Source organism: Mytilus edulis, unplaced genomic scaffold (assembly GCF_963676685.1).
Source record: "Mytilus edulis unplaced genomic scaffold, xbMytEdul2.2 SCAFFOLD_778, whole genome shotgun sequence".
Lineage (NCBI taxonomy): Eukaryota > Metazoa > Mollusca > Bivalvia > Mytilida > Mytilidae > Mytilus > Mytilus edulis.
Window position 1 is genome coordinate 1,944 of NW_027269233.1, and position 13,838 is coordinate 15,781.

Sequence of the window (13,838 nt, forward strand, 5' to 3'; positions counted from 1 at the left end):
TATCATATTATGTTTAATATATTGTCAACCGTTGTATCGTTTTGTCAATCATTGTATTGTATTGTATTGTATTGTATTGTATTTTAATGTAATATTATTGTAATTGTATTGCAATTATATTGCAATTGCATTGTATTACTTTTTTTGCAATGCAGTAATACAAACACAATGCAAATACAATATTGCATTGTATTGTATTGAATTGTATTAAATTGTAATTATCTTGTAATTACATTGTTATTATATTATATCAGAGACATATAATGTATTATATGTCTCTGATTATATTGTATTGTATGATTATCCTATTTTATTGTATAGTTGTGTGTCATTATATTGTTGTATTGTATTGTATTGTGTTGTATTGTATTGGTACTGCATTATATCATATTATGTTGTATTGTATTGTATTGTATTGTAAACGCTTTTATAAGTTCATACCCGTTTACAATATCAACTTTGAATAGTCCTAAATGAATCCGTCCTAAATGTTGATATGTAAATGAAAAGTACAACCCGATACTCTTCAATATAAAGGTTGAAAAGAATAAATGTAAAAATTGCAGCTGACGAAATGTGAAACGTGTGAGTCTTAGAGTCAGGATTTCTCCCTAGCAAGCAATCATTTCTATGTAACTGATAAATCATCTTTCTTTACTCGGGTTAATACATTAGAGAAAGATTGGCACATTCATAATCAAAGTCAACTTTCCGGGAGTGGTATTTCTTTCTGATGTAGTGATGACTGATATTTTGCTGCTTGCTGGCCGGTAGATAGTCTGAGATTACTCTGACGTTCAACGGCTGTTTTTGCAAAACAGACGTCCAACGTCAGAGTAATCTTGGACTAGACGTCAGAGTAATCTAGGACTAGTCGGTAGTCTGAGATGACTCAGACGTCCAAATGATGTTTTTCCAGGTAAGCTATGGCCGTGAAATGAATCCAGGTCCGTTTGCGCCCAATCACGTTCGCCCCCTTTCTCTTTCAACACCCTACATGTTCGCCCCCTTTCTCTTTCACACCCTACATGTTCGCGCCCGATTTTTACATATAAGCAAGGACGTATAACTAACATACGTCCTTGATATAAGGCACAAAATGTGCACCATAATTCAGTTACCTTGTTTTGTAACCCCCATTGACATAATGGTTACATTGGTTACATTGGTTACACTCATACAAACTATCATAAATCATCATGTTTTGGATAGTGTATTGTTAAAAAAATGAATAAAAAAAAAGGCCATGATAGAAGTCGGGTACGTGCAAGAAGCAGGACGACCCGAAAGGAATAATTACATTGCCGGTGTCCGGAGAAAGAGTTACAGAACTATAAGTAATACTAACGTTAACCAATTTCCCCAGATAAATAGAATAAACAAGTAAACAAAGTGACCACCATTACTTTGTTTCTTAAGAAAGTGAGATTCTGTCAACATTTTTTTATTGTGTTGAATTGATCTTAATCATGTTTTGGTTAGTGTATTGCTATAACTTTATTTCATTGTTTTGTAACGGAGGGGGTCGGTGACGACACCTCCCGGGACGTGTAGTGGCCAGTACTTCGCCCCTATTCGACCATTGGGATACCTGATATCAGATTATGGCTGAACAACAAACAATTAAACAAATGAAACTATAATTTATTCACAAATGTACAGTAATTGCATGAATATTAAACAAAGTCGGAAATAAACAGGAGTCAGAAAACTTTCTTAAATGAAGTTCAAAAATAGAGTTGTTTCAAATGTAAAATGAAAATAAGTTGTTCCCAGAGTTAGTCTTTTAAGTAAAATAAAGTAAATTTCCTTCGCGTTGTGTTTTAAAGTAGTAAAATTGCACCAAAAAGGGGTGACTAACTCTGGCGACCTGCACCGAAGTGGTGGCTAACTCTAGACTTGAGTGGTACTAATTTTAGTTCCGGCGAGTATTTGGAGGCCTGTGCCAGGCTGACTCCGACTGAATATCAAATGATATCCTAAACTTGTCATTAATCAGGAGAATTTTAACATAAAAGGAACTGAAGAAAAGTTAAATAAATGAATATTCTTAAAACATGATAAAAGCATCAAAAGTTAAACAATGAAACAGTTAAATTAACAATCTTTACTTTTATCCTACTATATTTAAATCAAATTTAACTTAAAATAAACATTTAAATACTAAATATTAATTAATCTGTCCAAATTAAGGGGAATTAACCTAGGCACATCAAGGCACATCTATTACAGTTTCAAAACAAAGTGAGATTCTGACCACATTTTTTTTGTTTTGTGTTGAATAAATTTTAATCATGTTTTGGTTAATTGCTATAAATTTTTGTTTTGTTGTTTCAGATAAAAGGGCCAAGCTGTTAAAAAGGATTATCTTTTGTGTTTTTATTTAAAATTTTCAATGTTTTACTCATACCAAGCTAAATACACGCAGTTTTTACATCAAATCATTTAAAACAACAATCATGATTTCCCATTATTCAACTTGATTTTTTTTAAAATTGGGTGCGAACATGTAGGGTGCGAACACGCGAGGTGTGAACGTGTAGGGTGCGAACGTATATTGGGCGCGAACAGACCTGATACTGAACCCGGTGGATCAGCCTTTGTATGTCAGAGCAATCTGAGATTTTCGGGCTAGATGGGTCTTTATAAAAAACTGGTCCCTTTTTGTCGCTAAATTTTTTCTTGTCACTTAATTCAGTGAGACCGAGATTATGGCCACAATCAACAAACTGACTATACTGCCCTGGATTTGGTGCGCATACTAGACAATCCCCTCCCCCTTTTCATGTCAGGTCTTTGAGTAGTCAAAAATTAAAATAGGCTTGCCAGACGTCATAATTATCATACACTTGTTTCTATTGTATTGTTTATGATTTATATTGATTATTGCACTTTAAATTGTTATCTTTTAATAAGTTCTGTTTGCAATGTGCTGACATATAGTTGTCAATGTGCTGATGGATCTTTGTACGATGTAGATGTATATCCATGGGAAGATGGACTATCCACATACATGAGGGGGGTAATGGGTGTACCTTCATGAGGAATAACGGTAAAAATTCTTGACAAATGGCGTTAACGGTAATTTTTGGTGCATGACGATAAAATATGCACTTTCTTTTAGACGATACAAAAATCGATTTTAACGAATTTTTTTTCTAAAATAACAGTAACAATAATTATTTGAGACATCTGACAAATCACCATAAGCATATTTTGACAAATCACGGTAAAATTTTCTATTGAAATGGATAATCAAACTTCCCATGGATAGAAACAAGTGTGTGTGTTATTATACCATTAATAGGTTATTACTATGCCCATTCTATACATGTGAACCTCCAGACGGAATTTCAAAAATCCTGTTTTTAAGGGTCCCATTCATTCCTCTCATTGAACATGTTGAAGAGATCAAAATCCTGTGCATAAAATATTTCATGAATGAACATTTTTAGGCACCTTTTATACCCGTTTACAAATGTTTATTTTTAAAGATGAAAAAGTCTGAGTGTATCTTAAGTGTGTAAGGTATAACTAACATTATTTGATTACGCAAGGTGTGTAGATTTTTACCTGGCATTATTTGATTACGCAAGGTGTGTAGATTTTTACCTGGCCTGGCAGAGGCGAAGTAGCAAGTGATAATAGTTTGATTGAACAATAAACAGGTGATAGGATATTAAATACTGGATAGAGTTAATCATATGGTATATGCCAAGGTTTAAAGGCCAAGGTATACATCATACATGTATATACCAGTGTTGATAGAAATTGCTTTATTTTTGTCAAAACATCAATGGAAGGTTTTGATTGCAAAAAAAACTTTTAATTAACTTTCAACTCAGCAAAGAAATACTAGCTATTTCACACTCCGATGCAGACATTATCCGTTTCACAAATGATAAAGGATGTGTTCTGAATGTCAATCTACAATCCTGTCCCCTTTTCATGAATGTGACCTACAGAATTAAGACTTGTAACCGGGTTTGTACTAACATGAGCAACATGATGGGTGCCAGTGTGGAGGAGGATCTGCTTATCCTTCTGGAGATCACCCCCATTTTTTGGTGGGGTGCATTGTGCTTAAGAAGCATTCACTAATCAAAACAAAACAAAAAACAGAAGATTCTCAGTATTTCTTTCAAGTGCTATCATTCAAATAGAAACTGAAAGAGGCTACCAAAATACTATAAATATGTAACATTCAGATGAAAATCAAAAAACAACACTTTAAAAGACAATATTTATATCAGACAATTATTTTTAAGACAAAATTTATTGCTATAAAAAACCTTTAGACCAAAACTTCCCTATCTCATGACCTTAGTTTCACACTCTATCACATTGATGGACAGTTTTGGTAAAGCACAGTTGAAGTCCAGGCCCCGGCGCCATAAAACTATTTGAGTAAAGTTTTTTACTCAGCCTGAGAATTTTCTCAATTTTTTTATTCTCAGCAAAATGCACCGCCATAAAAAATTCTCAGATATTTTCTTACTCAAAGTTAAGAATATTCTTAAATATTTAAGTATAGCCAAAACCATACTTAAGTATATAAAAAAATCTTAAATGTTTTTTTTAAGGTAATTTGATATAAAATTACAAATGTTGATAGTGTTTTTGTTAAAATTTGTAAAGAAGAACTTCACTTATCACCTCAAGTCAAATTCTATCTTTATTCCTTAACATATTTTTTTTCATATATTTTTAAGGATGAATACTCAAAATCAATGTTGTCTAAAAAAAAAAGCTGATTAATGGGGTGCTTAAATGTGCATTTTTTTTTACATAAAAAGTAAAAGTAAGGAAAAACGACTGAATATGTCTCATAATTCTGTAAAAGCATATGAAAATTAAAAATGTAAGTTGATAACCCCATCTTTGATAGTTGGTTGTACCATATTAATCCTACCTAATTTCAAAAGATACTGTACAACAAAAGCGACCAATTAAACAGCTTCTTATTGTAGATACTTTTTCACTTTTAACATATCCCGCTTGACGCTTGAATATCTGATCTTTCTTAGAAATTACCCAACGAACGAGGCGATTAACAGAAAAGAAAATACCCCCCCCCCCCCCCAAAAAAAGAAGAAAAAATGTGCAAAAAAAATAAAAAAAATAATGGAAAATGGGGTGCTAAAATGTACAATTTTCTTATATAAAAATTAAGAATATACGTAAAATGAGTGAAATATTGAACTGGTCGTACTCGGGGTGTATTGGTGTCATACATATGTCGTTGATCCAGACAAATCATTTATCATGTCAATTAAGATCATGATACAGAAGGAAATTTCCATATGCACAATCAGAATTTTACAGAAAATATTTCTTACTGAATAGAGAAAAATAGAACATCTTCCCCTACTCCCCTTTTCACGACCCTCATAAATTGGATAGTTTTGTGTTTTTATTGAACTGTTTTCATTTTCGAAAATAATATTTGTACAAGGTGTTGTTAATAACTGTTATGGACATTAACTATGTAACACTCAGAAACGTGTCCTTCCCCCCAAACGTGTCCGATACTCCCAAACGTACCCAATCCTTTAAACGTGCTCAATTCCTCAAACTTGTCCTATGATATAAAGGGAAATACAAGATTTTTATACTGATATTCCGTAAAAATAAAACTGTCCTTTCCCGCCGATAAGTGTAAATTCCTAATAACCGTAAAGTGTAAATTCTTATAACTGTACATATTAAGGCCTAATCCCAAATTCCCGGAATAATTAAGACACAATCCAAGAGTTCCGGCAAATATTCTTCCGCATCTCATTATATAACTTATCCAAAGTATGTTGTCGTCCTGCCCATGCATGAAATATTTGCCACTGGACGTAATGTCTCTTGTTTGCGTGTATTTGAGTGATGTTCGAAACCAAAAGTTCATAAAATCAAACCTTACTACCAGTTTATAATTTTAAGAGGTTTTTTTCTATTTTTTGAGAGAATCAAATAGTTTCATAGTGAAGTTATAAAATTTTTAAGGGTTCCGCGGAACCCAGTGTCTCGCCTACTCTTTCTGTTTATGGCAAGCTCAACAAAAATGAGGAAACAAATCAATAAAATATTCCTGTTGATACTATCTTTTGATTGTAAGAAGCTTCTGTCCAAGTTTGATAAAAATCCAGGATAGTTTATGTAATGAATGTTTGAAAAATTTAACTGCACACTGAATGTAATGTTATAAAACTGGAAGAAAACAAAATTTCCTTCTAGATACTAGCTTTTGATCATAAACAAGCTTCTTTCCAAGTTTGGTACAAATCCAAAATATTATAAAAAAGTTATTAAAATTTTAAAAAGTTTTGAATTGGTTGAATATGGAATAACCGTATCACAAATGATATCGGATATGTTCCTTACGTCGTAACTACAATCCCCTTCCCTTTCCTGAATGTGACCTACCTAATTAGACTATTTACCGGATTTGTTATCACATAAGCAACACGACGGGTGCCGCATGTGGAGCAGGATCTGCTTACCCTTCCGGAGCACCTGAGATCACTCCTGGTTTTTTGGTGGGGTTCGTGTTGTTTGTTCTTTGGTTTTGTGTTGTGTCGTGTGTGCTGTTGTTTGTTTGTCTTTTTCATTTTTAGGCATGGCGTTGTCAGTTTATTTTAGATTTATGAGTTTGACTGTCCCTTTGGTATCTTTCGTTCCTCTTTTTGATCGTAAACAAGCTTCTGTCCAAGTTTGGTACAAATCCAAAATAGTATAAGAAAGTTATTAAAATTTTAAAAAGTTTAACCACAGAGTAAATGTATTGTTTCCTGACAGAAAATTTAAGTCCATTTAAAAGTAAAATACAGAAAATGGAATTTTATTTTTACAAAATTTACTTCTGGATACTATCTTTTGATCATAAACAAGCTTCTGTCCAAGTTTGGTAGAAATCCAGGATCGTTTGAGAAAGTTATTCAAATTTCAAAAACTTTAACCACAGAGTGAATATTTGTGGACGCCCGCCGACGACGACGACACCGACGACGACGGAATGTAGGATCGCTTAGTCTCGCTTTTTCGACTAAAGTCGAAGGCTCGACAAAAAATCGGTCTTTACTGGCTCTTTAGATTTTTAACTAATGTTAATACCCGAATAATCGTAAACAAATTTAGGCCCAATCCTAAATACCCGGTATGATAATAAAACTTATGTATATTATTTATTGTTAATATGATATCGTTCAAATAATGCATGAAATATTTGACACTGGACTTATGACTCTTGTTTGCATGTCTTCACTTAAGAAGTGATGCTGGAAACCTAAAATTTATTAAAATACCTGATAACCAGTCTATGATTTGAATATCTTTTAAAATATCAGAACTGTTGAAAAAAAAGGAAGTCAATCCTTTAAAAGCCCGCCGTGCAGTATTCGCGGATTACAGCTGATTTCCTAATGCTTGCAAAGTAAAACTTTGTTTGGCTTGCTTGCTTTGTTTGTATAATTGTTAATACAAGCTTTGTAAATAAGATTGACATCTTTAAACAATATATATATGCATTGTTTAACCTGAATATATTATATTTGAATTTAATTGGGTGTTATCCTATGGATTGTACAATATAAAAACCAAGCAAGCAAGCTAACCAAAGTTTTGTTCTACATGCAGTAGGAAATTAGCTGTAATATAAAAGGCATCATCGGAGTTTATTAGTACAGAATAATTACATAGTAAACCATTAATTCAACTGAACTAGAATTGTTTATACATGTATGTGCGCTCTAAACGAGCATAATACTTGCAACTGGGAATATAAGTAATTTCAGTCAAAGTTGATTTATATGTTACAGGTTAAATTTGCAATAACAACCGGCATTGAACCAACTACATTTTAATACTAATAAATGACCACTACATCAACTGTGTCCCCCATTAAAGAATTGCCGTAAACGTTATTGATTTTATTCGTGTATTAGCGCTAAAAGACGTGAGACACGTTTTGGCGAATAACAATTATCGGGACACGTTTGGGGAATATTGCATATCACGGACACGTTTCGGGAGAGTAGACACGTTTGGGGGAATCGGACACGTTTGGGGGACAGGACACGTTTGGGAGTGTTACAAATATATATGTCATGCCTTCTCACACGACGTCGTACTTTTATTTTCTCTTCCTGTGCAATATGATATTAAACTCATTATGCAGAGCAATTTTTATGACTACTTGCATAATTGTTAAACCGTATTAAACATGTTAAATTCTGTATTAGATTTATATTAATATTAAGGTACATATATCTTGAATGTTGAATACGGATTCAAATTATTCATTGGCTTTCATATTGAGTTAAAAATATTTGGTTTGTCGGTTTTTGGTTTTTTTCCCCCCATTGTAGATGTGAGAAAAAAGCAGCTCTGTTTCTCTAAAAATTGTCACATGGTGTCTTATGCCGTCTGAATACATAATGTATGTTATTGACCCGTAATAATTATCTTTTCAAAATGTTTATTTGGCGCGCCATACTCGATAGAAGTGCGGACGTGAAAGAAAGCACTCTTCACGTAAACGTCAACGAAGATAGCATTTTATCTTTAAAAAATATACAAAATATAGTAAGATCTAAATAAAGAAATATAAAAAAATATATATACATATTTATAAGAAGCTACGGGTAAATAACTCAAGTATTTCAAGATCTTTCTCTTATTAATAATATCTATTAGGGTTCTATATTTCTTATAATCTGAACACAAATTATCTGCCGACTTTATATGCTGTGACTTTTTGTCAGGACTGTGGTTACAGATGCTTACTAAATGCTACTTGTCATCTTATCTATCATAGATTCTTTTTATGTTTTACATTATTTCTTAAGAGATAAAACTGCGTTTAAGAGAAGTTTGGTATACATTTTAGTTTTCAAACAACTATTTTACCACTTACATCACTGAGAAAAATATACTCAGCTGAGAAAAAAAAAATTCTCAGCTGAGAATATTCTCAACGTTGAGAATATTTTTTTTATGGCGGATAAAAAAGTTCTCATTCTTAGCTGAGTAAAATAATTCATTCTGAGAATATTTTTTTACTCAGCAAAAAAAAGTTTTATGGCGCCGGGGGCCAGGAGTCGGTTTCACAAAAAAACTTAAGACTAAGTTTGATTTTAAGTATACTGAAACTGTTCATGACTTAGGATCAATCTTAGTCGTAAGTTTTTTTGTGAAACCGACTGCAGAAAATTTCCTATAGTTTATGTAAATTAGGGGGAAAAGTCTTAGCTAGCTGTGTCCTATTTTTTCAACATGGTCATGATGTAACAACCTATATACAATGTTATTTCTTCGTTATTCAGGTACCCAGTACTCAAATCATAAATCTTTATTGATACATTTTAACATTCAAACCAATAATAAAAATGTACCGTTACAACAATATCCAACTCCAACTTATATTTTGACAAAGGACAGGTGATTACTCTGCTGATTGTAATTCTTCTTTACAGGTATACATGGTATAAGTTGATGATAAAACAGTGCATGTGAAACAAAATGGTAAATATATGTTATGCATATGTGAGATTTATTTTGCTCTTGGTCATATTGGTTCCATAGATTTAATATGTTTGGAAAGTTTTGCACCATGTGCATGAATTAGATGTTTCATAATATTTTCAGTAAAATGTTCTATTGGTAGTTTAAGGTTAAAGCATATTATGGTTCAAATATTGAAGTCATTGTAAAGTGTTTTAATGTTACTTAACAGCTGAAACAACCATAGGCAAATCTTCAACAGAAAGTAAAACATTTGAATCTGTTTTGCATTTATAATGCCTTTGTGGTTTTTCCTTGTCGTACATAGAAACATGAGAAAGGAATGTATCTATAGTAGTTCCAACAGGAAAAGATTTATCATAGGAATTTACTATCAGAGCTTACACCGTTACACATCAATATATCACTGCAGCAATAACACATTGACCAAGGTATGCTCTATACCATATTCTATTAACATTTTGTTTATACTGTAATCAGAAATTATTGCCAAAAATGCAACAGAGTTATCCTTGCAATGATTAAAACTCACATTTTGAATTTTTTATATGAATCAAACAGGGTATATCAGATTATTGCAAAAATTAAAATTGCATTTTAGTCTAAAATGACAAAATAGCAATGATAAATCACACAATAATTTTAATTTACAGTACATGACTTAGAGACTGAGGAAGCCAGCATGTTTTCCATAGTTAACTCAGCACTTAAATATCTGAATTGAATACTAGTATGTTTATGCCAGGAAGCACCTGTCTGTCACACTGTACAGTTAATTATTGCTTTTATTTCCAGATACCAAAGTTGTTTCAATGGTTGTTTGGTGTTGGTGCCTTCCTGAGTGTGTGGTTGGCAGTAGTATTGGAATATGTTCACGTTCAGTCATCTAGTTCATTTAAGTCATTATTTATTATACCAGTAAGTTCATAAACTTAAGTCAACATTTTTATATAGAAACTGAAAGAGCCTAAGCTAAGGTAGTAAGATATAAGCAAAATCAGAGAGATATGTGAGCAGTACATCAGTGAATGTGAATTTGCCTTAATTAAAAACAAATGTACGCAATAAAGTAAATTTAGAATAAATCTATAGAAAAAATATTTGGACCAAATGCACATACAATGTTGTAGCTACTTTAAGTAAATTCATTGCTGATTTTACTGTATACTTTAAATACTTTGTGCCATATTTTCTCACATAATGAATTAAAGACCAGGCTGTAATCACAACATTATTAAAATTAGACTTGTAAATTTCTGGAAAAGCAACCTTATATTATGAGGTTAATTTATCATACTTTAGCAATGGGAAGTTCTGTTATATTATCCTAATTTTAAAGCAGTTTGGCAATTTTATATGAAAATTCAAAGTAACAATTGTATTCTGGTTCTGAAATCTTTAATATCTTTAAATATAAGTATAATATATAAAAAGCTAAAATTGTTTTCATCTTTTGTAGCTGCCATTGATTGCTCTAGTCTTATTTGCAGTAAGTATGTTGTATAAGTCAACAGGCATAGTATTAATTAGAAATAAAAGAAATACATTAAATTTATGGTTTAATATTTTAAATTCAAATGCTAAATATTGTGTTATAGATAGAAATCATTACCGTTGGTTTTAGCTCTGTATAATTGCACCTTGTCGGTCTTGCTGTAGGGTGCTCGCCTCAAATGCAAAAGAACAGGGTTTGATGCCCCTAGGTCAGGGTAAAACCGAAAACGTAAACATTGGTATGTGCAGCTTCTTTGCTAAGCTTTAAGGAGCAAGAGCAAAGACTGGTCAACTGGGAGTCAGAGTATTGTGTCCAGTAGAATAAGAATTCTTCCTGCAAACTGGAACATTAAAAATCAGGCTCAGCCCCGTCATAGTATAAAGTAGGATTTATGTTCATATAGAATTCTCCTTGAATATGCAATTAGTTTGCCATCTGTCATAAGCTATCTTATAAGGTATCCATGTACTTTTTTGCAGATATATTCTTTGGGTGTTATCATATATAGAGTTGCCATATTCAATAACTGTGAAGAAGCATCAAAGGAACTTCAATCGGTAAGATCTCAATTTATCAGAAAATTTAATGTTTGTATGATTGATTTCCTTCATTCATCATTCCTTACATGTCGCTACCAAATATTGAACAAACCTATCAAAATTGTTGAAAATAGATAAATGAAGATATGATATGAGTGACAATGAGACAACTCCATACAAGTCATAATTTGTAAAAGTAACAACTATAAGTCAAAGTTAGGTCTTCAACACAGAGCTCTGACTCATACCAAACAGCAAGCTCTAAAGGGCTAAAAAAAATGACTAGTGTAAAACCATTCCTATTGAAAATGCCTATATATAATATGGTTTGCATAGGCAGCAGCCAAACTAGTCTGGTATGGAACTACTAATTAAATGGGTTATTGGCAAATATCCACTGTCTGCTTGACATTATATTTGAGGGGGGGGTGGGGGGGGGGGGGGGGGGGGGGGGGGGGGGGGGGGGGGGGAGGACCTTTATCGGTACTCCAGAATTTGTTTTAAATCTCGGGATTTCGGGATTGATCCTTTCAGGATCTGGGAATTTATTTTTTCGAATTTGGGGATGGCAGGATTTAAATTTTTTAAATTCAAGACCTCAGGATTTCATGTTTTAAGTCCAGGATTTCAGAATCAGGACCCCTTCTACCCCCTCATATTTGACAAAATGATTGTTTATAATCAACTTAGAAGCACAACAAAGGTTAAAACTAAGTGTAAAATTGAGAATGGAAATGGGGAATGTGTCAAAGAGACAACAACCCGACCAAATAAAAAACAACAGCAGAGGGTCACCAACAGGTCTTCAATGTAGCGAGAAATTTCCGCACCCGGAGGCGTCCTTCAGCTGGCCCCTAAACAAATATATACTAGTCCAGTGATAATGAACGCCATACTAATTTCCAAATTGTACACAAGAAACTAAAATTGAAATAATACAAGACTAACAAAGGCCAGAGGCTCCTGACTTGGGACAGGCGCAAAAATGCGGCGGGGTTAAAACATGTTTGTGAGATCTCAACCCTCCCCCTATACCTCTAACCAATGTAGTAAAGTAAACACATAACAATACGCACATTAAAATTCAGTTCAAGAGAAATCCGAGTCTGATGTCAGAAGATGTAACCAAAGAAAATAAACAAAATGACAATAATACATAAATAACAACAGACTACTAGCAGTTAACTGACATGCCAGCTCCAGACTTCAATTAAACTGACTGAAAGATTATGATTTCAGCATATGAACATCAGGCACAATCCTTCCCGTTAGGGGGTTTTAGTATCATACCATCATAACATATATGAGAAGAACATAACCCGTGTCATGCCAACAACTGTTTTTAGAATAAATGTGTTTAGTTCCGATGCAAAGACATTATCAGTGACTCAATATTAATGTATTTATTTTTAGCTTTTGTCATTCTTTTATCAACAAATTTCTATCTTTTTATGAATAACTTTTTTTTTAATTCATAACTTAACAAACTCACTGAAATATACACTTTCTGCTAAATATGATTTCATTGGACTTTTTACTGACCATTTATTATGCCCACAGAATTATCTCCCTTTAAGCCCAAAAATTGAAACATATTTTAGGTCAATATATATTTGGCTTATTATTTTAGGTTGAGACAATTGTTGAAATAAAAAGAAGAAAAATTCTACCATAATCTTGTTTACTTGACAACTGTTGAACAGTTTGATATACATGTAACAAATTGAAATTGAGTCATAATAAATCTGAATTGAAATAGATAAAAAGAGAAATAAACACTTGCACAAGTTTTATAAGTGATACCAATATCAAATTTATAAAGATTTTTTTATTCTTTTTTCAGCAAATAGAGGAAGCCAAAACTGATTTACAGAAGAAGGGATTCAAGTTTGACAACACATGACTTCACTAATCACAGATTATTTTTATATAAACAATATTTACAAAACTGTACATATAAAACTGTAAGAAATATTTATTCCAATAAATAAAGTGGATCTGGTATATGTTCTTGTTTCTCATTCTGCAAAAACCTTTTAGTTGACCAATTGTTATTTAAACTCACAACTGGTCCAAACCTTCTTAGTGTTTATACCACATCTACTTATCTTTTACATGTGGGTTTTTGCTCATTGTTGAATTGTTGAAGGCTACACAGTGTAGTTGCTAACTTCTACATCATTAGGTCTGTGGTAGGTCTGTGATGGAGAGTTGTCTCATTGACAATCATATCACATCTTATTTTTATGTTGAAATCTGTTGAAATCAAAATTGATTTGATTAATGAAAGTAAA

General features: G+C 32.5%; 1 protein-coding gene across 2 annotated transcripts; it reads left to right on the plus strand.

Annotated features, from left to right (window-relative positions):
- The first annotated feature begins 521 nt into the window (after window positions 1-521).
- On the plus strand, window positions 522-13,548 carry LOC139509704 (dolichol-phosphate mannosyltransferase subunit 3-like). 2 transcript variants are annotated; one of them, XM_071296246.1, is made up of 6 exons: window positions 522-583; window positions 9,471-9,510; window positions 10,306-10,428; window positions 10,970-10,999; window positions 11,485-11,562; window positions 13,388-13,548. In XM_071296246.1, exons 2-6 carry the CDS (start codon window positions 9,508-9,510, stop codon window positions 13,445-13,447), a joined length of 294 nt encoding a protein of 97 aa, XP_071152347.1. In that variant the 5' UTR covers window positions 522-583; window positions 9,471-9,507; the 3' UTR covers window positions 13,448-13,548. The 2 variants fall into 2 exon arrangements, with proteins under 2 accessions (XP_071152347.1, XP_071152348.1); XM_071296247.1 differs by having other exon boundaries at window positions 527-583; window positions 9,462-9,510.
- The last annotated feature ends 290 nt before the right edge of the window (window positions 13,549-13,838 follow it).